The 27,978-nt window shown below is 37.4% G+C and overlaps 1 protein-coding gene across 1 annotated transcript; it reads right to left on the reverse strand.

The window, feature by feature from the left end:
- Positions 1-1,558: 1,558 nt before the first annotated feature.
- On the reverse strand, positions 1,559-27,978 carry G2484-1 (protein). The gene is given in 19 exon segments (XM_022298291.2): positions 1,559-1,850; positions 1,939-2,035; positions 2,681-2,776; positions 2,778-3,001; positions 3,071-3,527; positions 3,606-3,718; positions 3,807-3,874; positions 12,856-13,036; positions 13,271-13,379; positions 13,527-15,292; positions 15,365-15,472; positions 15,554-15,606; positions 15,905-16,179; positions 16,181-16,366; positions 16,500-16,876; positions 18,600-18,740; positions 19,647-20,168; positions 20,266-22,064; positions 27,591-27,978. Coding segments are annotated over 18 exon segments (6,576 nt in total). The 5' UTR covers positions 22,055-22,064; positions 27,591-27,978; the 3' UTR covers positions 1,559-1,836.

Consider the following 27,978-nt stretch of genomic DNA (forward strand, 5'->3'; position numbering starts at 1 on the left):
GAGGCACTCGTGCTTGCTCAAAGCTTGGACTTGATACATAAAAACAATTTAGTATTAAGTTCAACCAAAAGTTTGAACTGATAAGTGATACCACTAGATCTCATATCTTTACCAATTGAATCATCTGAGTCTACATACATTTTTGAAATACATTTTAACCCTCCAATCAACTTTGAGTCTTGAGTTTAAGTCTGGAGTTTAGTAGAATTTTAATATGATAGAGATAATGGACTTATCTCTTTGTCCTTATATATGAGCGTAATGATTAACTACTAATTGTTAGTTGATAGTAAAGTGACATTAGCATGCTTGCCAATTACAACTCCTTGTGATATCAGTTATATATTTAGTTGTAATTTGCCAAGATGTCTTAGGTGAGTTGGCCTCACTTGATTAAGCTACGACTCATGTCGCATTCTCATTTGGTTGGCACACTCGGGTATTAATATGTCGATCCCGTTTTTTAGAGAATTTTAACCATCGAGCTTGCAGAAAACTAATGCATACATTTCGACTTTATCGATATTTTCTTTTTTCTTTTTTTTTGGGAGGGGGGTGTAAAAGTTTTGAATTAAGAAATTTAAAGAATATATATATATATATATATATATTTTTTTTTTTTTAATTTAAAATTTTGAATTTCATTAACTCAAGAATGGGTGTTCAATTTTTAAAATAAGATTCGTAAAAGTCTAGAATTTTACTTATTTGTCATCTAACATGTAAGGAGTAATCAATTATATTGCATTACAACAAATTTATTAATGGAATTTTATTTAACAAATTATTTCATACTCAATTATAAATTAGAAAAACAGTTTGAAATAAAAAAAATAAAAATAAAAAAAAGACTTGATTATTATTATAATAATATTCAAACAGCAGCCCCAACCATGGCAGGAGACTTCCAAAAACAAAAATGTGAAAATCATTAGTAATTGGGAGAAAAAAATAGCAGCAAAAGATTTAACCAACGAAAGAAATAATTTTTATTATGAGAATTCACCAAGTTTTGAAGATACTTGGAAGGGTGCAATGGCCAATAATAGATCCTAAAATTCATTTCCATTAGAAAAGCCCAAGGACCAAAATGCCCCTTTAATGGCTTCTCCATGATGAACAAAAGTTAACCAGAATCTCATGATTAATTGATTTTTACTCTCAGATTTTATAAAAAGCCAAACCAACATTTACATTTTCAATACACCTCCACCTATAACTTAGGCATACAATACATAATATAAGCACACAAAAGAAAGGGATTCCTAATTCATGGAAAACTTTACTGGTAAGTGACCATAAGAGAAGAATCCAACATTACTCTTTCCAAATAGTTCAAAGAAAACAAATTTTCAGTTGTACCTGAACCTTGTGACCACTTCTTCAATAGTTGTACTTGGCAGTGTGAATAATGAGGATAAGTAACAAATAAAATGCACCAAGTCTCTATTAACTCCGCACCGGAATGAAACGGAGTAGATGCTTCGATTCTGAAATCACGCAACATCAAATGTGATATTATTTATAGATCATGGGTGTGGGAGATGACATAAATGGATAACCAAACTACCTTCTTTTGAATTCCAACCGACCTACAAGAAGAGTTTCAATATACATCCTGTTATGGTAGAGGAGGAGCTTGAGAGAACACAAATGTGAGGGAACTTCAATCAATATGAACTACAGCTAAACTTGTAGGAGTATAACTAAGGAAGCAAGAGTTTCCTTTCCTACATTTATCTATATTAAATACAACAATATAAACTACTGTTAAAGTCACATTAAATGATCGGCAGAGGTCGTTTCCTGGCCTAGAACCAAGTTCCAATAGCCTTCTTAGATTTTGTTCCCTGTAACGATCAAGTGAGAAATTTTTGTCATGATGTAACGTAAATTTGAGGCAAAGTTCTGGAGTGAATCAGGCACATCAGTTCTTACCTCTAGATGCATTCCTGTTCTGGCTTCGGTGACCTTTATCGTGTGAAACAGAAGGAATCTTCGAAATCGTCAATGAGCTTTGCAATCCCTCTAGTAACTGCAGTCACCGAGATTCAGAATGCACATGCACATTACACAAGATATATGTGGGTAAATAAAATACAGAACTAATGGATGAAACAAAGTTAAAAGGAAAAAGAGATTCGTTTCAATGGTTAGGCCCAAGGGAAAATTAATGCAGCAGTTGGATGACTGAAACCAGTGGACGCTATAAACAGATAAGAGTAATGGGTTCAGATCTTTTTCTAAAAAAAAGAAATCTAATATGATCATTATTATTTCATAAGACGAGGTCTATGAAAATTTATATAATAATGATAGTAATTAAAATTTCGTGACTAAGATACAACCAAACTAACAGCTACTGCAGAGCACCTATCAGTAATGATGACGGGTCCCTAAATCATTCTATCAAAAAAAAAAAAATGTTAGCTAGAAAGATAGCTATTGGTATTACTCAATCGGCAAGTTTTGGTAATTACAGCTTCTCTATAGTCATCAACAACTGGAAAGCCATCATTTAGTATTTTTTGGGTGGGGTTCTATCCTCAGCCTCCTTAGGCTGTTTTCGGCGCTTTAGTTTATAATTCATATGTTTCAGGTTTCTTATTAAAAAAAAAAACGGTAAGCAAGAATAATGTCAGAATACAGATTGATTAAAGTTCCCACATCGAAGACTTACTCTTGATGTAGGCTGAATACGGCGGTTTGATCTACGTGGCTCAACAACATTTGAATTTGATTTCGTCGGATTCCCATTGAAAACCTTTTCTTCCTCAAATTTTTGCCATTTTCCCAGCTGCGGGAGCAAGTCTTCCTTTGTTTGCCCGTTCAGGCTTCTGGTGAAATGAGGATGCTTTCTTGGGAGCATGTGTTGGAGGAAATAAGACCGAGCCCTCTGGTGCTTCTTCAATGCTACAGAAAGAAGTAACATCCATCTGGTCGTTCTTCCCTGAAGCACTCTCAATCTGGCTTTCAGGATCCTTGCTGATAACTGCATGTTCTGTTGCCAAATGATCAAACATCAGCAGAAACATTGACAAAAGGCTTTCACTCTATGAAATAGTTTTACCTGATATACTTGGCTGCTTTCCGGACTTGGCACCCATGGGCTTTGCATCGTTTGCAGATTTATCTTTCATTTCATATTTAAAAGTTCTTTTTAATCCTTTGGATGTCCCTTGCAACTTAGCTGAATCATTTGCTTCAGTAGTCCGAGTGTCGGCATCATAATGCTTGCTCACTTCCATAAATTTTCTCTTTTTTCCAGGCCTGGGAACACCAATAATCACTCTCGACGCCCCCTTCTGCAGACCAGTCCGACTGGATTTTAATGGATTAGATTTTTTCTCAGTTTGAGTATTTCTACCAACATTAAATACTTTTTCATTCGCAGATATCATAAGTAAACTCGAGTCCGCTGGCTTCACTGATTCTACATCCTCCACAATCGTTGGCATTTTATCCTTCCTTTTCACCTCTGCAGCCGGACTACCCAACTTCATGCGCTTTTCCTGAGGCACGACAATCTGAAAGCAATAGCAACTCAGCATTCAACAGATTATGGATTTAAAATCAGAGTAAAAAAACACAAGTACAGTAAGAACCTCATGAGAATAGTCATTAACATATGAGCCGGAAAACTCAAACCATTCCCCATCTTTCCATATGAGAGAAGGTCGGAGATTCCAAGCTTTGATAGTTGATGTTTCCCCTCGAGCTGCAAAAAGAACCAGATGACGATTCATTTATACAAGACGAGACCTATAGAAAAAGGATCAATGAAATTCTGAGTAATAGTGACATGCCTGGGAAGCGGACAATATATGTTGTTTCATCTTTTGCATCCTTCTCAACAACCACTCCTTCATGCCAGCTGGGGAAACATATAAACAAGCAACTGATTGCATATTGAGCATGGGGAGATATTGAAGGTACCTACTCACAAAATCTTCCTATCATATAACAGTGTGACGGTTGAAACACTTGGTCAGGTAAGGCGCCCCTATCACAGCTACTTGGTCCTTAACCTATTTAAAGGTTCAGATTCATTTGTATTTGATGTAGATAGTTTCATAATTTGGTTTTTTTTTTTTTTTTAGTTTTTAAAAACTTAGTTGTTATTTTTTAGTTTTAATCTTATGTGAATTTGCATCCATCTTCTGGAATAGACTACTCGGGACCTTTGACTGTACTACACAACAACCCCTTCATCTTCCTTAGCTCGCTGTTGAACGGCCATCCTTTTAGGAAGGGGGAATCCTATGGAAACAATTCGTCCGTGCCTTTGTTTGGAGAATTTGGTTGGAAAGTAGCAACAAGATTTTCAACGCTGCTCTTCTCCCATTTGAGGTTTTTTGATAGGGTTATTGTTTTAGCATTTAGATGGTGTAAATGATTTTATCCCCCTTTTAACAACTACTCTCTAATTGCTCTTACCTCTAATTGGATGGCTTTCTTGTAATTAGCCACCATGGTTTTTTGGTTATTTCATACCATCAATGAAACCTGCTTTCTTACCCAAAAAAAAAAAAAAGAAATCTTAGTTGTTAATTCCTCTATAAATAAAGGCATTTGACTTTGTAATTCCGGAATTATTAAAATGAATTTCAATTGTGAATAAAGATTTCTCTAGTATATTTTTTTTGAATCAAAGCAATCATGTGATCCAACAATGGTTGTCGTTGATAGAGGCCGGAAACTCTTGCTCATGCAGATAGCAAGAAGGAGCTTCGTGGCTATGCTTGTTATCCAGCAGCGCACACCAAAATACAAGAGGATACCATTTAGAGTGCCATCTTTTGAAGAAGAAAGAAGAGAACAATAGTTTTACGGCCAAGAACGATAATTTTACGAACAAGATTCCAATGCAATATTTGCATGAACGAAGAAATACGACCTAAGAAACATGTGTATTTGAAGATATGACGCACAAGAAAGACATTTCAACAATACAAGGAAAACCAAGATTTGATTCTGATTCGAGCGATGAAGGAATTGAATACAATAGAAATCAAGATTGGGATATTGATTTAAGTGACTATGAGGAAGAATTTGTGTATATTTCTTCAGCCCAAATTCAATCTCAATGTTTCAATTATGATTCACGATTTCACGGATTTGTACGAGAGTTGATGAGTGCAAGAAAGAAATACCCTTCGGTTCGAGGAAGACTTTGAAGAATATGAATTCTAGGATAAAAGCAAGAAACTTTTGGGTCAAGAAACGTTACTTGAATAGTCGCTTGCATGAAAGAAATACCCTTGGGTACGATAAACCTTAATTCTCAATTCCACCACCAGAACGGTCACTTGCCACCCTTTAAGTTCGCCAAATTGTTCGATCCAAACACTTCCTGGGATAAGGATCAACTAGGAGATGTGCTGCATTCGATGCGCTTTTATGTGGGCTGCTATGGGGTTCCATACCTCTAATTGGCGGCATATGGTTCATTTTATTCTTGGTGAAGAACTTTACGTGAATGATCAATCTCAATTCACATTATAATCAACGATAATACCCATAAATTGTCGAGGATTTAGATGAATCTGATTGCATTTGGGATATATGAAGGTCAATCTTTAAACAAGAACCAATATCATACAAAATTTCAGCAACCAAAAAGTTCAAGCAACAATCTTTGAATTTTCACTAAATCAATTTCTCACATCGAATGAAGTTTACCCATTTAAACCTGCCAACATTATGTTTCAAGATTCAAATTCGGTTGGACAACCAAGGCTTCACATGGCTTTAAGGTTTTTCGAAGAACAAGAAGTTGCTATTGAAGATTTATCAGAGATTTTCCTTACCGAAGATTTTAATATACTTTTTGCAGAACATGAAGTCCCTTTTAAGCTCTCTTGGGAAGGTGGATACTTTGCTTTCTCCTTCTAGCCAACAGCTTTTGGTAGTTGAAAAAGGCTTCTTGTGCTGATAATCAAAATTTTTTCAATATTTTGAAGATTTTTGCATTACCCTAGTTCCAATCCATGAATGCGTAGACTCTTATTAAGGGCAACAAAATTTTTTGTTGGTGCCACATTGCAGCAGTTTTGAGGGTTGAGACTATTTTTAAGTTCTTCTTGGCTTTAAAGGAGAGCATTAAGGGTTTTCAAAGAACTGAGCTTCTGAAGAGCTTGTCAGCAGCATTAGGTGACTCTTTTCTTGGAGGGGGAGGTTTTAGATTCATTAATTCTTGATCTTGGCAGTCAAAAGCTTTATATTGGTTAATCATGAAATATTTAGCTCCTCAGTTTTGTGTTTAGTGGTTGTTTTAGTTTCTCCTTAGCAAACAGTCATTTTGGATTGGCAAGCTTCGTTAAAGAAAGTTTTTCGAGTCTCTGATCTTTTAGCCTTTTGCCATTTCTTTGGCTTTAGATCCTTTCTAGATTTTTGATTGTGGTTTTGATTATTTGGTCTATTATCTTGTTTTTTTATCCTTTTCTGGTTATTTTTCTTCCTTTTTCGCTTGCTTTGGGAGCTTTTATCCTCAAATATTTTTCTTCCTTTTCATCTTATCAATGAAAAGTTTGTTTCTTGTTAAAAAAAATTATGTTGGACAACCAAACCAAGCCCTAAATTCTTCCAATGACGGCAGTCTGTTAAATGAGATGAAACAAAGGAAGATTTCAAAATATAATCAATATGAAAAGTCAAAAGAAAGAGTTTGGATAGGTACATAAATATGGAATGTTCAATTGACATGGATGGAAGTAAAGAATTGGTGGGCAACGGTAAGGAAGATTTTATTTTCAATAAACCCAAATGCACCCAATTGGTCAAAAAGGAAGCTAGAGGTTTTCTTCTTAAGAAATCGAAAAGAAAAGTCATTAACATGCGCCATAAATGCACCCAATTGAAATCTGCCAAAAAGATGTTGAGTTAAACTCTCGAAGTACTAATTCAAAGTTGCTCCCAAAGGGAAAACATCCTCGAATTCTGATATGACTCTTGGAAACCCAAGGCACAGCTAAAACATATCTTTAATTCTTACAAGTGACCTTTCAGCTTCAAATTTAATGAAGAACGTTTATTCTCGAGGAGGGAAGATGGGAAGGCTTCACATTACTGCCCCAATATACCAAGCCTTGAAGACGACTCCATAAAAGCCTCACTGCCTAGGTTCGACGTGGCTATAAGGTAATAGGATTGCTTGGAAAAATGTCCACCCGATTAAAAGCTTCCTTCAAAGAGATAATATCCTCAGACTATGATATGACCCCTTGAAAACCCAAGGCACAATTAAAAGCATATCGCTAAAGCCAAGTGACCTTTCAGCTTCAACTTTAATTAAGTGCAATATTCTCGAGGAGGAAAGCTAAGTAGACTTCTCATTAATGTCCTGATATACGAAGCTTAAAAAATGACTCAATTAATGCCTCACCACCAAGGTTACACGTGGCTTTAACGCAATTGAAATTCTTGGAAAAATATGTTCAAAGAAAATGCAATCATACATCTCGTAGTCACACCCGTACTTCTTGTATTCCATAAAATTATCTTTATTATTATTAGTTTTTAATATCCGTCCCAGCTTGCGTCCATAAAATTATCTTTATGAGAAATGATTCTCTGATTTTTTTCCTTTTTCTTTCACTTTTTAGAATGATTTCATAGACTTCTAATCAGTGTTTGCAAGGCGCACTTGAGGCACTTTTTAGAATGATTTCATAGACTTCTAATCAGTGTTCGGCGCACCCAGGCGCTCGCCTCAAGTGCGCCTTGCAAGGTGCCCAAGCGAGCGCCTTCAATCAGGCACTCGCCTCTTGCTTGAAGCGAGGCGATCTACCCTTTTTGTTAATGTGTTATTTTTTTAAAACACTCTTCTCCCTCGCGAAAAACCTAGAAGCCCTAACTCATTCCCTCTGCCTCTCGAGTCTCGACATTCACCTCACTTCACCACCCTCAATCTCCGGTCGTCGCCCCTCCCGTCTCCAACCATTGTCGTCGCTGCCGTCTCCTACTGTCGCAGCCGCCGCCTCCTCTGTCTGTTGCTGTCACGGCTCATCCTCGACTTTCGTAGGTTTTCCTTTTTAATTCTTTTATCTCATTTATTCCTTTTCTTTTCCTCTCTTTCATTTCACACCCATTCTTTCTAGATCTTCACCATGGCTTTCTTCACAGTCAGTCATTCCTTTACATTTATTTTATTTGTTTATTTTTTTATCTTCAAAGTTTTAATTATAATAGGATGGAAGGTGGAAACAAACGTAAGTATCCCGATTGGAATTACGTCTATTGGATGATCCACAAGATACAAACACATGCAAGTGCATGTTTTGTGGAAAAGTTTCTAAAGGTGGAATTTGTCGAGCATTTGGTTCGGGGAAATCGAAATGTAAAGGCATCTTTGAAATGCCCAACTAATGTGAGAGAAGAATTGAAGGAGTATCAAACAAGAACAAAATTAAAAAGGGAAGAGAGTAATGCCCTCCCAACGTATGAGGATTTAACCTTGATTGAAGAAGATGAGGAAGATGAGATGGAAGAAGTTGGTGGTAGTGGTAGTGGATCAACATCAACCCCAACGAACAAGCAAACAAGAACAAGTACAAATGATAATGTGAGTGGTATGGGTGGGAGAGGGAGAGGGAGAGGAAGAGGAAGTGGAAGTGGAGGAGGAAGTTGTAGTAACTCTTGTAGTCAATCACAATTAAAACCACCGCGATCAAAGGGGCTAATGGATAAATTTCCTTATCAACATCCCGGAAAAGTTGTTGATAATAGAAATCGATTGAAGAGGCTGAAGCAATCAACTATTACTGAAAAATATGATAAAGAGGGGAGGGCTGTTACAGTGCAATTCATCACGTGTTGGATATATCAAGCAGAACATTCCTCTAAATACTATTCGTTTGAGAAGTTCTGAAGTGATGCTAGAAGCTGTAGGGCAATTTGGTCCTGGTTTGATACCTCCTTATCATGAAACTCGAGTAACGTACTTGAAAAACGAAGTACAGTACACGAAAAATCTAATGGGCGATCATGAGGTAGAATGGAAGAGAAATGGTTGTTGATGTCAGATGGGTGGACTGACTGGAGGGATAGGACACTAATCAACTTTTTGGTTCATTCATCTATTGGAACAATATTTTTGGAATCCATCGATGCATCTTCATGCATAAAAACTGAAGAAAAGATTTTTCAACTCTTAGATGGCATGGTAGAAAGGTTGGAGAAGAAAATGTTGTCCAAGTTGTGACGGATAATGCCTTAAACTACGTCCTAGCTAGCAAACTTTTAGAAGCAAAACGACCTCATTTATATTGGACACCATGCGCTGCTCATTGTTTAGATTTAATTTTAGAGAATACTGGAAAGATGGATCAAGTTAAAAGGTGTCTTAGAAAGGTTGTGGCACTTAGTGGTTTTATTTACAACCACTTGTACGTGCTAAACATGATGAGGGAATTTACTAATCAACGTGAATTGGTAAGACCAACAGTGACTCACTTTGCAACCTCATTATTAACCCTATCCAGTATTCACAAAAATAAAGCTAATTTGAGAAAGATTTTTATTTCTGAGAAGTGGACCACCTCAAAATGGGCAAAGGACCCAAAGGGGAAGAGAGGAGCTGAAACCGTTATGACGCCATCATTTTGGAATTCGGTTGTGTATACTTTGAAGACATCGGGTCCTTTAGTTCGTGCGTAGAGGCTCATTGATGGTGATAAATCGGCTATGGGTTATTATTTATGAAGCTACGGATAGGGCAAAAGAGGCGATTTAAGAGTGGTTTCAATGAAAATGAGGCCAAGTATAGACCGATTTGGGAGATTATTGATAAAAGGTAGGATTGTCAACTTCATCGACCTTTACATGCAGCCGGACATTATTTAAATCCATCTCTTTTCTATGACAACAAAGAGAGAATTATCCAAGATCCTGAGGTCATGGATTGTCGGATCAAAGTTGTGGAACGATTAATACCATCTATCGATGGTCAAGTTCAATGTACAATTGAATTAGAATTGTACAATGAAGCGAAAGCATATTTGGGAGTACTATAGCAGTAAGGACGAGGGTTGTTAAAACATCAGGTAATGACATTATTTATTACTTTTAGTTTTAATAGACGTGTTTAAGTTTGAACTGCTAAAAGTCTAAATCATTTATTTAATACGTGCGCAGCTGAATGGTGGTCTCTTTATGGCGTCAATGCTTCAATTTTACGAAAGTTAGCCATGAGAGTCCTTAATCTAACGAGCGCAATTGGAGTGTTTTTTAACATGTAAGTGAGAATAATTTGGTTTTTCCATAGTTAATTGAAGATTTAAAAATCCACTTTTGACTCTAAATTCGTTAATAATTTTGTAGATTCATTCCAAGAAAAGGAACAGGTTAGAGCAAAAGTGTTTTAATGACTTGGTTTATGTAAAATATAACCAAGCACTTAAAGAGCGCTATACTCTACAAGACCAACATGATCCGATTTCTTTGGATCATATTGATGAAAGTAATGAATGGTTGATTGGAACACTCGAAGAAGAAGGTAGTCAAGAAGAAAATGAGTTGGTGTTTGATGATGATGACCTCACATGGGGAGATATAGCCGAGGCCAGCCAGTGGTGTTGGAGAGCCCATAAGGCAAACTAGATCTACATCAGCAAGATCTAAAGGAAAGTCGCCTGCTACTCCCACTCCCACAACTTTTAGAGTTTGAAAATCAGTGCCAGTGGTGGTTAGTGACGATGATGACGACACCGAAGAAGAAGAATTGGAAAAGGAAGATTGTGAGGACGACCAAGATGAAAAAAATTTAGATTTAGATGAGGATAATGATCCTTAATCACTTATATTTACTTTTGTTCTATTCCATACTCTATTATTTCTTAATGTTGCTTGTCTTTATTTGGAACTAAACTTATAAAATTTGGTTGTTTTATGTATCTTGTTGACATTTATTATGGCACTATTTTGGTATTGAGTTTTTAAAGGTTTACTATATAAATTTATGCACTATATATATATAATTTTTATTTATTTATTAAGGTGCGCCTCGCTTCACTCGAGCATCGCCTTTGTATCGCCTCTAGCCTCAAGGCGATCAAAGGGCTTGTCGCCTTGCAGTACGCCTTGCGCTTCGAAAACACTGCTTCTAATATACAATTTTGAATAAAAAAGGATAATTTTGAAATTCCATTACCTGGATTGGAAGATGAAGGGTCAAGATTGTTCTTGTTTTCTAGAATGGGTTCTAAGAAAACTTTGATGTTTTCCTTTGTTTGAGGGATGACTTCTTCTTGGAATAAGGAATCGAGAGCTTCCTAGAATGTTGATCCATTTAACTCCGAATTGACTATAGGAGAGTAATCCTCTGTATCAAGGCTGTTGACACTTACATCTAATTCTTTATCTGAATAGACTATACTATCTTGAAAGAATTTTTTGTTGTTAAGTCCATTTATTTTTCAATGAGAACCAGCTATTTCATTGAGAGAAATTAAAAAAAAAAATTACAATAGCATATAAAAAACCAGCTCAACCAAAGGACACCCCTAGGAAAAGAAGCTCCAATCCAAAAGAATTAAGCTTAACTGATAATTACAAAAGATCTTAGAAACTGATCCCCACAAGGATGTATTACTATTAAATCTAATAAGCTCTCAAACCACCTCACTGGATCTCTCCATTCATTAAAGACTCTATTGTTTCTCTCAAGCAAACTTCACCACAAGATAGCAAAGAAACAGGTTTGTCACAAAAACTTCCCCTATCCCGAAAAGGGGGACAACAACACCTCCCCTAAGATTGCTCAAAAATCCCAGTTATGAGTCGAAGACACCTCAAAGCACCCAACAAAGGATCCCAAATATCTCGAGCAAACTAGCAAGACCACATAATATGGTCAAGATCCTCCGAGGCACCTTTGCAAAACACACACCATAAATGTCCCAAAAGAAAATAAGAAAACCTTTGAATATGATCAAGGCATTGACTTTCCAAGACCCATTACCTAAAAAATTTGATCTTTTTTGAAATCTTGACCTTCCAAAGCAAAGCAAACACCAGGGCAAAAGGAGGAAGAGGGGGAGAACTCAACCGATGGAAGAAAGTGAGGGGTTAGAGGGCCAAACCCAAAGATCCATTCTCCACCCACAAAAAGGAACGCCTGACAGCAAAAGAAGCAGGGCAGAAACCTCCGAAGTCCCTATCCCTCAAGGGATGCCTGATACCCAAAGAAAGCGAAAGCACACTCCCCCGACTCCAAAATTGAGGCTAGATAATCTTGAAGGAGAAGCTATTTACCTTGCCATGTGATGATTCATCATTCAAATCCTTGGATGGAACTTGATGTAATAAATGATCAGTCTCAGAGTTGTAATCCTATTTCAGGAAGTCATAACAGTTCCATTCATTTCTCTTCAATTAAATCATAATGGAGATTTTCAGCTCTAAAATCCTTTGTAATCGAAGAGTGATAGTTGTTGCCTTTTTTTCATTGTATAATAGAAAGAAACACTTCATTAAAGGATTTTTTGATGTCCTTAATATTTTGGGAATTGGAGAATCTTTTTCCAGATGAGTTTCACTTCACCTAGGACTGCAAGCAGCTTTTCGTTTTCTTCATTTAAATTTGGCTGTTTCTAGCCAAAAGCTTTTGGAATTTCTCCATTCTTTTAATTAATTATAGAGCATTTTTGTGATCCTCAGGACTTTATACAGGAGTATATCCTTTTTTAAATTATAGAGCATTTTGGAATTTCTCCCCTTAATTAATTATAGAGCATTTTTGTGATCCTCAGGAACTTTGTACAGGAGTATATCCTTCCCCTTCTCACTGTATACTTCCTCACTCAATGAAAATTGTTTGCAATAACGGAATCAGAAAGCATGAAGAGAAAACCACACCTATTCTGCATCCAAGCATCAACTTTGTCTCCAACTGACCAGATGTAATCCCCTGCAGCTGCTCTCCGTCTCTTCCTTGTTCCTTCATTTCGCAAGGTAGTCATAGGACGAGAAATCCGTATTCTTGGTGCCATACCGCCTTGACCATCAAGAGCAACCCACTCCTTTAGTTGGCCTGACCCTGCACAAATCAAGAAAGTAACAATCTGTAGAGAGGATTCAAGAACTACACCTGTTTTTAAAGCTCAACATATTCTTATAAACTTGTCAACAAAAATTTATGAACCAGAAACCGATAAAATAGTTACACTGCAGCTTCTCTTGAAAGCAAGAATCTAATAGTATTCATTAGTAAATCTTAAGATACTAAGACAAAGGCCCATCAGCTTACACTGTATGCTTTGCTTTTCATTACCTTCTTCAGGTAGAAGTTCAGTGTAGGAAACGTAAGCTTTCCCTTCCTTCAAACTCAGAACATTGGCTGTGAACCAAGATGCTTTTAATCCATTTCCATCCTTGAAAACCTAATTTATAACCATCATATCAAAAAAAAAAAACCAATAAGGTTAGTACGGAAACAAGAGTCGGAAAACACCAATCAATAATCAGCAAATGCAGAAAAAAAAAAACAAAGGTGAGAAATTGAAAATTTATATATAACAATTTCAGACCTCGACATGGGAACCTTCCTTGATGCTACTCTGCCTTAAATCCTTAGTCTTTTCACAGTTGTCCTGGGAGGATCTTTCCCCAACTTCGGATTCTGGAACAACACCAATGGTTTTTGTCAAATCAGAAGCATTTTGGTCCTTCTGCCCTCTCACATCCTTCTCACGAGGAGCTACTTTACTTGTGATGCCATCGAACAATCTGGGATGATTCTCAACAGAACCCATGGATATTTCTCCAGGAATTAATGCCTTGGCGTTGACACTTACCTGAATTTCATTCTTACCTGATGGTCGCTCTCCAGGATGCTTAATTGCTGAACTGGTACATCCTCCATTAACATCATCTGATCTCATAACTAGCTCAGAAGACACTTGAGGTACTTTCCAACAACCCTCCGGACCAGCTTCCACTAATTTGCCCAACGGAAGAGGGCCACCCATAGCAACTAACTTTCCAGCTTGTGACACAGCTGCTGCTGCCAGCTCGGCAGCTTTGACAATGGCATCCACATTTTCAGCATGCTTAGAAGCAGCCGATGCTGCTTCAACCCTCTTTCTAGCTGCCTCCCTAGCAGCAACAATTATAGAACTGGAACCATTTCCTCCATCTTCTCCCCTCAAGATGGATGCTGGAGTAGCCTTCCCTACACCAACGGCACTACCATGAATAGAAATTTCATTGCTCTGACAGGAAAATTCATGGCTAGATGAAGTCAATGCTTCATCAGCCATCAATTTTGCTTGACATGCAGCATTTGATGCCACATTGGCAGCAGCTGCTGCAGCCTTTGCGACAGCAGCAGCTGCTGCTATTGCAACAGCTGCAGAAGCTAGTTTAGCTTCAACATCTGATACTAGTTCAGAGTTCTTCTGTCTGTCCAACTGACTCCAAACTTCTGCACTGTGTTTAACAGCTTCAGATGCAAACAGTGCAGCATCCTCGGCCAGTTGTCTAGCCTCCCTAACCTTGCCAAGTGTTTCCTCTGAAAATATAGCTCTCCCTCTCAAATCTTGACCTGCATTCTTTGGATGAGTAGTCGGACACAATGGAGATGCAGATAAAATCAAATTCTCAGAAGCTGCCTTAGGGTGGACAGATGGAGATGTTGCAAGAGTAGAAATTGTAGTTGTAACCACAGCTGATACTGGTTTTAAATGAGGTTGAACCTGCATAGTTAGAAGGCCAGGATCCTCAGAAACTGTAGTCTTCTTTCTTCTTCTCATTTTTGATTCAGTGGAACTTTGCCCCGTGGTTACTGACATCTTTTTCAACTCTAGCAGGGGGGAGGCCCCAGTAAATACATTACCAGGTGCTCCATGAACCATAGAACCAGAGGGTTTCACGGCAGAGGACTGTGGCACAGATGATTCCTTTAGTGGTGTTAAATGAACTGGCTCAGTAATTGGCAAACCAGAAAATCGCGCACTGGAGTCAGGTGTCGAAGTCTGAGTAGCACCCCAGGTACTATGGAATGGGGCCTGAGAGAACCATGAAAGATTATGACCAATGAAGTTCCTGACAGGCGGAGTCTGATAAGGATGTAACGGAGTAAGTGCCTGCTGATAGTCTATGACTGGACTTCGAGGCATAACACTAGATTGTAAAGCATTGGAAGGTGTGGAAATACTCCAGAGTGGTGAAGAAAGAGGGATCATAGGATTTAACACTGTTGAAGTACTCTTACTGCTAATTCGACTAGCTGGAGGAGATATAACTTTGCTTTGCAGTGTACTTTGTTTATTTGCTTGTTCAGTACTCCTACTACCTACAAGACAAATTTTCAAATTGAAAGAGAGAGAGCAATAAGCCTAGAAATGCACAAAATGCCTCAAATTACCAGATTGTGATTGCAAAGGTGTCTCCGGGTTAATAGGCTGAGATTTTTTTCCATGAAGCCTATCTACAAACATACGCCAGGCATTCTCCCAAAGGTTTGTTCCAGCATCTGAATGTAAAACTCACACAAATAAAGAAAAGGCAACATTCATATGGTGACCATAATGAATTGATAGGGGGGAAATTTTACCAGGACCTCCAAATGCAGATAACATGTATGCCTCATCTGGGGCTGTACCTTGACTGCAGCAACAATTTAATCCATAAAAATCACTCAGTAGAAAGAAGCTCAATTAAACAAACTACACAACAAATCTTTGGTGCTTTATTCAAAAGGATGAAATGACTTTCTGCTGTCTACCTCCTTTTTTAATAGGACAAGACTTCAACCTCTTAAACTTTTTCTACAGTTATGAAAGGGGGAAAATTGCAATGATTTTCAGTTCTGACACTAATGCCTCTGAAACATATACATGCAACTGAATAGAGCTATAATTTCATTAAATTGTGTTAAGGATAAGAAAATAAATTAATAACTCACATCAAAGCTCCGTAAACAAAAATCTGAGCACGCAATTGAACTTGCTGCAAGTCTGTGAAAGGCTGCTGAAACATTGGAGACGAGGAGGCAGAATTGTTCAAGTCTGGAATGCTAGAATTTGAAGCACCAATAAAGACAAATGGTTTTGCACCACTTGATTCCACATGTCCATGATGTTGCATCTCATTAGGCTGTGCAAGCTGGAAAATCCCAGGATTACTCATGGACAAACTGTTAGATTTCTCTACTTTCTCTGACTTCTTCGTGTGATTTCCCCTTTGTAGATGACTCTTTCCCCAATCCTTTCGCAGAAGCACGTCTAGTTTTACGCTCCGGAGTGCCCTTGGAACGAGAATGTGCAACTTTCACCTCCGACACCTTCGGGCTCCTATGCGAAATATCCTGAGCACACTTGATGTCCATTGTGGGTAGGCCAGAAGATGATTGGGGTCCCTCCACAACCTTCAAGAAAAATAATCCACAATATGAAGAATAAAACATGAACAGAGAAATATATATGTTCCCCTGTGAACAGGAAGATGATATGAAGGGAAAAAATTTTAATGGCACTAATGACATGAAGGAAAAGAATCACCAGAGAGGCGTTAGCTGCTGGTGCAACTGCAATGCCAGAATCTTTTTTTGGCAGATCTACCAACGAGCTGGACTCAAAGGTAAGAACTGTCTCACTTTCAGAGACACTATTTCCTATCGGGAACTGGGAACCAGAAAGTGCATTGCCAATCAGCCTACCCTTGGCCTCTGGAACTTCAACATTCTTAGTTGACGGCCCCTTAATGTTATCCTTTCCATTGGTATCACGAGACACCACAATAGTTTTGACGACATCAGGTGAATGAGGAGTAGGTTTATCAGCAGCAGTAAGATTACCACTCTCCTTCTCAGGCATCTGTTCATGAGATTGAGGAAGAGCAGCAGAACATAATGAACCTTCATTTTTGCCTGCATCACCTGCAATCAAGTAGCAGGAGAAAATTAAAGTTTTAAGAAAATTTGGGAATTATATACAAAAAGCTTTTACAACAATTCCAACACCACACCACAGAAACAAGAACATATCATTCAATTTCAATTCATTTTGAGGAAAGACGTGGTGCCCCTTTTACGTTTTCTATGTGTGTAATAGTTTGCTGCATGCGAGTTCTTTTTCACACAAAACATTGTAATTTATCATAAGGACATTGACCAGACACAAAACAACAACAATTTCTGTAGAAAATGATAAAAGTGATGAACTGAATAAGCAAGCATATGAGGCTCAGAACTGACAGTTTCGGTCGAAGTCTAGTTACATATTAAAATGCACAAAGAAACATTGTATTTAATTTTGGAGGCTCCGTCATTTCATGTTTGCCTTTTGAGGGGGGGGGGGGGGGGGAGCCATCCAAGGTATCAGTATAATAACTACTTTTTTTTTATGAGACAGTATAATAACTACTAATTGGAAGTTTCTTCTTTTGTATATAAAAATAATAATAATAATAATAAATAAATAAATAACCATCCCCTGACTGTAGTATAAGGGGTTGTTACAATCACACTCCAAACTTTAAATTTGAGTAATTACCCTTAAAACTATGAAATCATAGCTTTTTTTTCTGACAAAAAATCATAGCAATTAAGCCCTATTAGAAAAAAATGAAGAAACCACCCATGAATTATAATAGTTGTTATAATTAAACCCTCCAACAATAGCATTTGTTAAAAGTAAACCCTGAAAATTTATATTTTAGGAATTATCCCCAAAACTTTAAATTCAAGAAAATTTAATATTATAATATTAACTCTGAAAAGCTTATTTAAAATTTAATAATTAAAAAATTGTTAATTGATTGATTGAGCAACATCTTGTTCAGCACTTGTTTCTAGATTGGTTTGTGTCGACAATGGTAGCTAGTGAAGAATTGAGTGTTGTTTACCACGCTGGCTGCAGTCACCAAAGGAACAGAAAGTGTGAGAAAGTTTGATGGTTGCTTGTCACAGTTATATCTAAAAGTTCATATGGCACAAATCACTCCACATGATTGTTATAACTACACCTACGGACTTTTAATTTTAAAAATTAAACCCTCGAACTTGCATAAGTGTAAAAAGTAGGTTCTTTGGTCTATATATGATGAGACAGAAAAGTCTCTCCTCTAAAATAATTCATCACACTCTATACCAAACCCCTCTCTTTAAAAGACTCTCTCTCTCTCCTCTCTAATAAGGTCTCATTTTTTCTCTCTAACACACTCCTCCCTCTCTTAAAAAGTCTTCTCCTAGGTGTATTAGAGAGGATGATATAATAGAACATCTTAGAGATAACTCTTGATGAATAAGAAAAATGGATAGGGATGAGTATGATATTGTGAACTCGAGTCTAGAATCAAAGAAAACAAGACATGCCGCAACATATCCGTTTATCTAGTTTCTAATGGGAAGAATGAAATCAACTTTTACAGCCTATTACAACAATCTATTAATGAATGGACCAGAGGACAATATTGATAAATAAGTTTCACAAATCAACCGAAAATCAACAGCCACAAGCAGAATGTGCTAGCTGAAACAGGAAATTTACCACAAAATGTTAAGCAAACTCAACATTCAAACATCAAGAACCAACAAAACCGAATAATTGGTCATAACCGATTACTTCACATGCATCTAGAAGTATAATTTGGTTACTCACTGTCAGTGTTCGCTTTAATAGCCTGCTGACAATTAATTCCCACAGATTCTGAAACAACTTCAGTATTTTCCTTATCTTTCTTATAAGAATCGTGTGCTTCTCCTAACAGTGGAGTTAAAGACGAGTCAGGAATATTTTCATCTGAAGAAAAAAAATCATTTAACTTGATCGTTAGAAACATGGAAAAGATCCACTGAGATAATTATGCAAGTTAAGTGATCCAAAGCAACACGATTAATAAATTCAAATGTCATGCAATAAAGGATTCTAAACAGAAGGTAAATCAGATAACTGGCAACACAATTAGCAATATTCTACAAGTGAATTGAAATCGTTGTTGCAGAAGCAAGGGCATCATTGGTTTGTAATTATCCATAATGAAAATTGACATCAAATGGGATGCACGGAGGCTAAGTTACATAGGAATCACATGATAACATTTTTAGCGCATGTCTCTTGTGTTTGATTTATTAAATTGTGGCAGTTGAAATCTGGAAATCAGATTCCTGGCACCATCTACAAAGAGAAATAACAACAGAGAGAAAACTATTCAAATAAAGTTGCAGAATGCAATACAGCATCATAGGAATCCGTCCAGGGTTTTAGACTAGAGTTCACAAGCCTTAACACCCAAAAAAAAAACTCCGCTGAAATATAGGAAAAGTAACAGTATTTAAAGAAAACAAACCTAACTTAACACGGAAGCAGTTACAATTTAATCAAAATTAGGTTCTCAAGATATGAGTTCTACTTTATCAAATACACAATGCAACACAGAAGAAAACAAACTAAGATTAGGATTACTGGAAACTTCTGCAGATTATTGTACCCCCCCCCCCGGGGTTTTGTATCAATGAAAGAAGAACATGTGGTGCGAAATACAATCCCATTCTCTCCTTCAATACAAAATATAGTAAGACTTGGGTAGAAAAAAATTAAAGGAAAAAAATTAAATTTACTTCAGTTAGTAATAAAGAAATATACACATTTAATTTCATATGGAAACTTGAAAACTTTTAACTAAACCATAAATCTAAACTGGCGCACCTGACTTTTTGACACCCCTATCACATGCTTTTGCGGCTGACTTCAAAAAAGTGGGATCAATATCCATTTCTTGTCTGCAGTCCTGGATCACATCATTAGCAATGTCTGCTTGAGGTACATATTGGCTTTCTGTGTTACAATCATCTGTATTCAAATTCTTTGAAATAGACTGATCAACACTTTCACCTAGTCCCTGTCCAGTAATGATACAAGCAGATTTCTCAGCTTGAGGAAGAGGATGAAACTCAGCCACAGGTTGAGAAGTATCCAACAGAGGAAAACTTCCTTCAGCAGGAATTATCACAACACTTTCTTCTTTTCTATCTGATTGAGTAAACTCCACTACAGCCGGTGGCAACTGGTCCTCTTTGTCATTTGCATCTTTGCTGTCTTTCAAAGTTTCAAGTAGAGGTAATGAGTCGCCCAGTAATGTGCCACATGTTCCCACATCGTCATCCTCAAAGGTAGAAACTGATGTATCACGTATTGCCTCAGTAGTATCTGCAAAGGTAGAAACTGATGCTGCAACCATATGAAAAAGGAGAGAGAAAAAAACTAGCTCAATATACATATATGACCTTTTGAACATCCTCCAAAATTATGTATGTTTATAACATACCTGATTCAACACCAGCATTAGCATTGTACTCTAATTTTGTATCTATCATTTCACTTTCTACACCACTTTCTTTAAAAGATGGGGATACAATTCTCTTATCTGTGACAGGAGACTCAGCAGTCTTGCCATTCACACTAATTGAATCAGAATACAATCTTCCTTCTTCCTTGTCAGTGACAGAAGCATGTTCAGCATGGACATCGCTTGGCTGGCACAGTTTATTTTCCTCACATAATTGTGTTGATTCAGCCAAAGTGGTAGATGGCATATGTCTTTCAGAATACAAGGTTTCTGTGGGAAGTGCGCAGTCATGAACATCTCTTGAACTGCTAATATCATGTGTTTTCTCTGGAAATTTATCAGGAATTTCTCTAATGTTTTCACCCACCTTAGAGACATTACTTTCCTGCATGGCAGATGCAGAAGACTCGGATTTACTATTCTGTAACTCAATGGCCAAGGGAAAACATGGCTGCTCCTCAACAATTACTTTCTGAGTATAAGCCATCTGCTCATTTGAATCCATCTTAGGCCCTTGAAAGGCACAAACTTCATCATTAATGTTTTTCACCTCACCTGTGCAGGCTGCAGTTCCAGCATCACCTTCAACAACTGTAGGCAATACCTCCTGCATGCTCGCATTAGACGGATTCCCAATCTCCGCACCAGTACATAAGACCTTATCATCAAACTTACCAGTTTCACCAGGAACTTCCGACCTGACCTCTCCACTACCTGAATGGAAAACACAATCCCCCTGCAACACCATACTTGCTTGGGACTGCAAATTAGCAATACTAGAATCAACAACCAATATTTTTCCTGCATCTGAAGGTGATAAAAGACGGTTTTGGTCTTCTTTACTCAACTCATCTGAATTGACCACATGTTCAGTATTGCCTGTCTGTGTATTTTCAGGATTATCACATAAATCATTTATTTGGTGTTGAATTTTTTGATTGCTCAACTTTTCACTGCCTGTTTGCGTGCAAGTAGCCAAATCATCTATATGCTTCCCTGAAGCAGAAAAATCATCTTGCCCTTTGTCTTCGAAGGATATGGCAACAGAAGTATCAGTTGTACTTGGACTGGTTTGCTTACTATTTTCATCAATAGCTGCAGTTCCCTCACTTGCAGGCACGTCAACAAGTTCATGGACAACACTAGGATCAACCTCACTTAAACTTCCATCAACAGACCGAACCTCTTGAAATTCAATAGAACCATCCCTCTGCGGCTGTTGTTGCTCCCCTCTTATATCCTGATTAACAACATGCAATTCCTCAAAACTTATATCTGGTAGCAATGTGGGCTGTAAATCCCCAATTTCACAGAAACTACTACCATCGTCTTTTAAAGTAGGATCCATTGGCTTTGTTAAGTAATCCAATTTATCACGAGCATTTGACTCCCCAGTAACAGATGGTGCCAAATTGATATCTTCCTGCCCAACGGATTTCAATAACATTTCAACAGATTCAGAGGAAGTGGCCTCAGACCAAACATTTTTCCGTCTCAATATAGAACAAGATTCTGCTGCACAAGAACTAAACCCTATCCCACTACTTCCACGAGAATAATCTTCAATCCACTGATTATCTTCGTTATTCTCAATACCTAAAAACACCTCAGTTTCAACCAAGCTATCAAATCTTACATGCCCCTGAAGGGTGTCATCAAAATCAAACTTCGGAAGACCATATTGTCGAAGAACAGGAGGGAATTTGGCGCTTCCTTCACCAGCTAAATGAAGATTCTGGCTTTGAAAGTCATTGTCGTCATAATCCATGGGTTTATCTCTGCTTTAAAAATATCAGTAAAAGGAAAAAAAAAAGGTAGTTATTAAGAGTTCAACAAGGAGATGGGACTTTCAAAATCTACATATTTGCACTAAGAATCATTCAAAGGGAGTAAAATACAGGCGCAATATTAAACTTATAATATTATAAAAAGTCCTTTGTCTTGCGGTTGGACTTATTTATCTAAGCAATGAAATCACTTCACAATCATATCAATAAAAGGAAAGGAAAGAGAGAGAAAAAAAAAACTTAATTGAACTACCACCAAAAAGAAAAGGAATGTATAAAATTATTTGTATTACACTTTAATCCACATATCACTCTCGATACCCATGTTTGTGTAGATGGTAAGAGAAATTAGGAACACAGCAACTAGTGTTTTAAAAAGCCCATCAAGGGTGTCCAACGTCACAATTGCAATTTCTCAAGACTTGCTTAGCAATTGTGCGGTACTTGCTTCTGCCCTCAAGCAAGTTAGCCAACTAAAAATCGGATAGCCAGTGACACAACGACTATACGTTGCAACCTCCACCCCGTTCTCGGAAAAATGGTTTTGAAAAATGAGGTTAGAGAAAAAGGTTTTGGAAAACGTTTGAAAGCATTTTGAAAAGCTTTTTGTATAACTTGAATGCAAGAGAATAGATAGCGGCAAGTCAATAATACAACTCTTTGGAGAAAGGTGACTAGGCATACCCCTATGGTACATTTTGGAGCATTTTGCCTATGGCAACATGAACATGAAAAGTGGCGAGGAGTCACTCACCACAGGTAACATGCCTTGTAGGGATGTTCAAAAAATCCGACAACCCAACGAACTCGATGAACCCAACTCAACACTTGGTTGGGTTCAATTAACCCTCGGTTCGAGTTGGGTAGCAAAATTTACAGGTTCAACTTTAAAAATTTCGGGTCAACCCGGCCCGACCCAAATAATACCTTTATATGTTTTTTTAATTATAAATATATAATAATTTTTTATCTGCAATCTCAACTATCCATTGAGTTTTAATCCTAAACCTTCATTTAATAATTAGGTTAGGGTTTTCTCATCTTCTTCATTTTGAATCTCTCACTTTCACTTAAGTTTTTCTCTTCTCCATTTTCTTCTCTCACTCAAGCTTCCCACCGTTGACCTCTATTGCAGTAGCTCCCATCGCCGCCCACCTTCGCAACAGCTCCCATCGCTGCTTGTGTTCGTCAAATTCTTCAGGTGCTGCACTTCAATTCCTTCTTCTCTCCCATTTTCGGGTGTTCTCTTTTGTTTCTCTACATTACCAATTTTGGGTTCTGTTTCTTTTTTTTTTCTGTCTTTCTCGGCTACTTGGGTTGAGCATAGAATGTTTTTATATAATTTTTTTCAATCCAGGTAAAAAAAAAAAAAAAAAAATTAATGCAACCCGACAACCCAACCCAACCCAACTCGAAAATTTTAGGTTGGGTTGGCCATCGATTTTAGGCCCGTCAATTCCCATATATGGCCCGTCCAAATTTTTGGGTTGGTTACAAAAATACCCCTAACCCAACCCAACCTAACCGTGAACACCCCTAATGCCTTGGACAAGCATGAACACGACAGAGGCAAGTGCTCCAACACCTTACATGGGAGTTTAGAGAAGGGGCAACTTCGTTAACTTGAGGAAAGTGGATTTAGTGGTAAAACCTAGGTGGCACAAACATGCTAAAAATGAAGAAATGTCGGTGTCGGACACATGTTGGACATGTGTCCAAATTTATTTTTTTATTTTAAAAAACCTAACATGCTCGGGACACGTCTAGGACACAGGACGTCCTTTTTTTCTTTCCGATCTTTCTCCTCCCACTTCCAGATTCTCTTTTTTCCCCTTTACCTAGTTTTCTTATTTCTTCTTACCTAGTTTTCTTAATTCTTCCTCATCAATCGACGACCAAGCTGGAGGTCTTCTTCCTTCTCTAGAAACCAAATAAAAATTAACCCAAAAGTCACGTACTCCCCCAAACTTATAAAAGATAGGTGAACAAAGAAGAAGATAAAGGAGAAGGAAGAAGAGGCGGTGACGTTGAGAAAGGAGAAGGAGGAGAGGAAGCGAGAAAAAGAAGAAGTAGGAGGTAGCGGAATGTGATGAAAGAGATAAAAACTAGGGCTAGATTATTAAGTGGGGAGAGGGAATCAAAGATGAAAATTAGGTCTTCTTTATTATGAGAGAAAATTTAGGGCTAGAGTTTGGTTTTCTTTTATATTATATTATATATATATATATATATATATATATATATATATATAATTTTCATTTAAATATTAATTAAAAATCATATAAAAAAATTAACGTATCCCCAACATGTCGTGTCCTACTTTTTTGAAAATTGACTTGTCGCCGCGTCCGTGTCCATGTCGTATCCGTGTTGCGTGTCCGTGTCCGTGCTTCTTAAGGTAAAATGTTTCTCACCTTACAAAGCCCACTCGACCTTGTCTTCCCCCAATCCCCATTAAAAGGAATTCAACAAATCCACCAGTCGCACCCAACTGTTCAGCTCTGTGTACAAAATTCCTCTTCTAAAACCCAAATTCCTATCACTTCGCTCATTATTCCAGCACTCTGACACAATACTTTCTTTCTTAGTTGAGATTCTATACAAATCTAGAAATTTGCCTTCAAAAGGGGTGTCTCCAAACCAAGTATCCTTCCAAAATTTGATTCTACACCCATTTTGAACCGGCATTGAGAATCACTACCATAGATACTCGAGATCACATGCTTCCACAAGGGATTTTCCTCTCAAAACCTCTGCAGCCATTTTTTAAGAAGGGCATTATTCCTATGCTTGTAGGCACCCAGACCTAACTCACAGTAAACCTTTGTCAAAGATGCACGATCCCAACTCACCAAATGCCACTGGGGTGACAACCATTCCCATTCCACAAAAACTTCCTGACAATCATCTCCATTTCCATAACAACTTTGTTTGAAATTTTGAAAATTGCGAAAGCATAAAGAGGAATGCTATTAAAAATTGAAAGAGACAAAGTAAGCTATCCCCCTTTTGAGAGTATAAGGTTTCTCCAGTTTTCAAGCTTAGCCTTGAACTTATCCACAATATAATCCCAAACAGACACTTTTATGTAATTTCCTCCCAAAGGCACTTCCCAGTAATTAAATGCAAACGAATGTCAAACGGCAACCCTTTTCCACCTGGCATGAAGAATACCAAAAGAGGTTCCTTCTTAACTGTAAATCCCAACCAACCTTCTGAGGCTTCAGACCAACATTGGTTAACAAGATTCCCTTTCGAATTAGCAACACTATAAATCCCAACCCCATCAGTCTTGTCTTTAAACTCACAATTCCACCCCCAACTCCACGGTCTAACCTATACCCAGACATATTCCACCCTTTTCAACTAACTTCCACCCATGTAACATCAATTTTCCTTCCCATGAAATTTTCCTCCCCACTAAATTTTTTCCCCTTCCACCAACATTTCCAATAAAATTCCCTATCATGATTTGTACAAAAGATTTCTCTTCTTCCCCCAAGACAAAAAACATTTCTACCCGAATTCTCCCATTCTAACACTTCCCCTCATCCAATTTCCTCTTGAAATCTCCCAACGGCTCCCCAAAAAACACTCCATACACCCTTGTTAGCCCTTTTTAGATCCCAATACATCTCTTGACACCACCATTAGAAATAAACGTTAAAAGGTAACTTCCACCCTCATTTTGCTTATGTAAAGTAATCTCATTGCAAAAATAGTTTCCAAATACTTTACAATGCAGTGACTTTGACTGATATCTATTTTAAAATACATTACCAAACATATCCATAAATTACGAACCAGTGATAAATATGAAACTACTACCAAAATACATTTTAAAAATGGAAAGTAAAATGAACAAAATATTGTTTCAACTTGTTTTCTTTATTTTCAAAAACACATATCTAAATCAACAACAAAATAAGCCGAACTAGTTAAATCAACTTGAAGGGAAAAAATCTATTTTAAAATTAAAAATTTTAGGCCCTAAATTTTCCGTAAGGAATGAAGAATTTGACTCTCCATAAATAGCCAACAAAAAGAAGAAAAAAAGAAGAAGACACATAGGATTTAGGCTTCGGTATGGTCAATAATTTTTCAGCATAATAAACCCCCAAGCCTCTTCCTCAAGGCATAATTGGTCGTGAGTTCGACCAATATTGGTCCAAGCTGATTGTATGCTAGCTTCAGTGCTTCTTACACAGTAACACTAACATATACAAATTGTGTCAAATGGACTCTACATAGTGTAACCCACTTTACGAGATCGGATAAAGGACTGTCCATTTTTCTATATCTATCTATGCTCGGCAAGGTTTCTAACTTTCCACCCTTTCTTGATTCGTGACATCTTGTAAGTAGTAGGATGACTAGCAAGGGACAGATTGGTCGATTTGACTAGAGTAGAGGAGACTATATTTTCATTACTCCTACTGCCAATAATCACTTAAAAAACCCTATTTGTTAACAGTGTACCTCATAATATGTTATAGCGATGAGAAGGATTCTATATGCTTGGAGTTATAAGTATCCTTTGAGCAAATACATCTCACCTTCATCACCTTACAAGGAAAAAGACTTCCTTGTTTTCCTCTTCGTCATCTAGTTTTTTTTTTCTTTACAAGATACTAACTTTTCATTGATGGATGAAAAAAGAACAAAATTGTTCAAAGATACAAACTCCGAAATGAGTGAAAAGAAAAATAAAAGGAAAAATATGAAAAAAAGGACAAAAAAACCGAAAACTAAACTAACTAGAAGTTACAATAGTCTCCCAATTCATACAAATCATACTAGGTGAATGACTATCAAAGAGATCAGAGAGAGCACACCATTGCGAGGCTTTGAACTTGGCAATATCAAGCACTCCAAATGAGACTGATAAATTCCTTTGAAGACTATTTGATTTCTTTCAAACCATAATTCTGAAATGATAGATTTAAATCCATTTACCCAAAGAAGATTAGCTTGAGGATTGAGTCGTAACCAATGTCAACAATTCCAATACTTATTACATAGAAAGAATCTCCAACAACAGCATCTGCAAAAAACATCTAGGTGTCCATTCTCTAAACTTGTCCGTTGATGTAAGTTGTAACACACGGGACGCAGTCAACATACTGAGTAGACGTATTAATAGGCCAGATACTATCGGAGAAAAGTTACTGGAAAAAACAAATCGGTCTGCCCCCCAACAACAACAACAGAAAAGAATCCCCCATATACACATAGTCGCAGGACACGAATCCAATATTCTAGGACATTGGCATTCAGCCTGTATCAAAAACCCCCAGCAGAGAGTTAACAATTAATGAAAACTGATCTCAGTACTACTTCGAAGAGCACCCTCAAGAAGTTCATTAAAATTCTAGCCTTCCGAACATACAAGGAGAGCACAGCTCATCGTTCCAAACCAGACTGGAAGAAATACTCACTCTAAGTAATCGTAACAAAAACCATACGATGTACAAGCCCAGAAAAAGATGTGGAACAAAAAAAGGAAATGAACAGTACCAGAAGTAAGTCTAGAGACGCTACCTCCCTCCATCCGGTGATGAAAACCAACCCGTTTGATCTCAGCTGTTCCCTTGTCTCACAGTCATCTACTGCTTCAAACAAAAACCCTAGCCTAGCAACAAATTAAGCAGTCGCCGCAGTAGCACCTCAAACGGAATAGAACCCGCAAACCCTAGCTGCATTCAACGAGAGAGCCAATAGATTGAACAAGAGCAGAGACAGAGAGCTTCGGCTTCTCCGAGTATCAAAATTAGGGTTCCGGCAAATCGGCGGTGAGAAATTATGTCAGAGAGTGAGATGAAGACGAACACAGACAGATGAGAGAGAAAGAGAGAGAGAGATAAGAAAGAGGAAAGAGAGCGTTGGGACCTTTTTTTTCCCTTTT

The sequence above is a fragment of the Momordica charantia genome, assembly GCF_013281855.1.
Source record: "Momordica charantia cultivar OHB3-1 chromosome 10 unlocalized genomic scaffold, Mcharantia_2.0 BLBB01000010.1, whole genome shotgun sequence".
Lineage (NCBI taxonomy): Eukaryota > Viridiplantae > Streptophyta > Magnoliopsida > Cucurbitales > Cucurbitaceae > Momordica > Momordica charantia.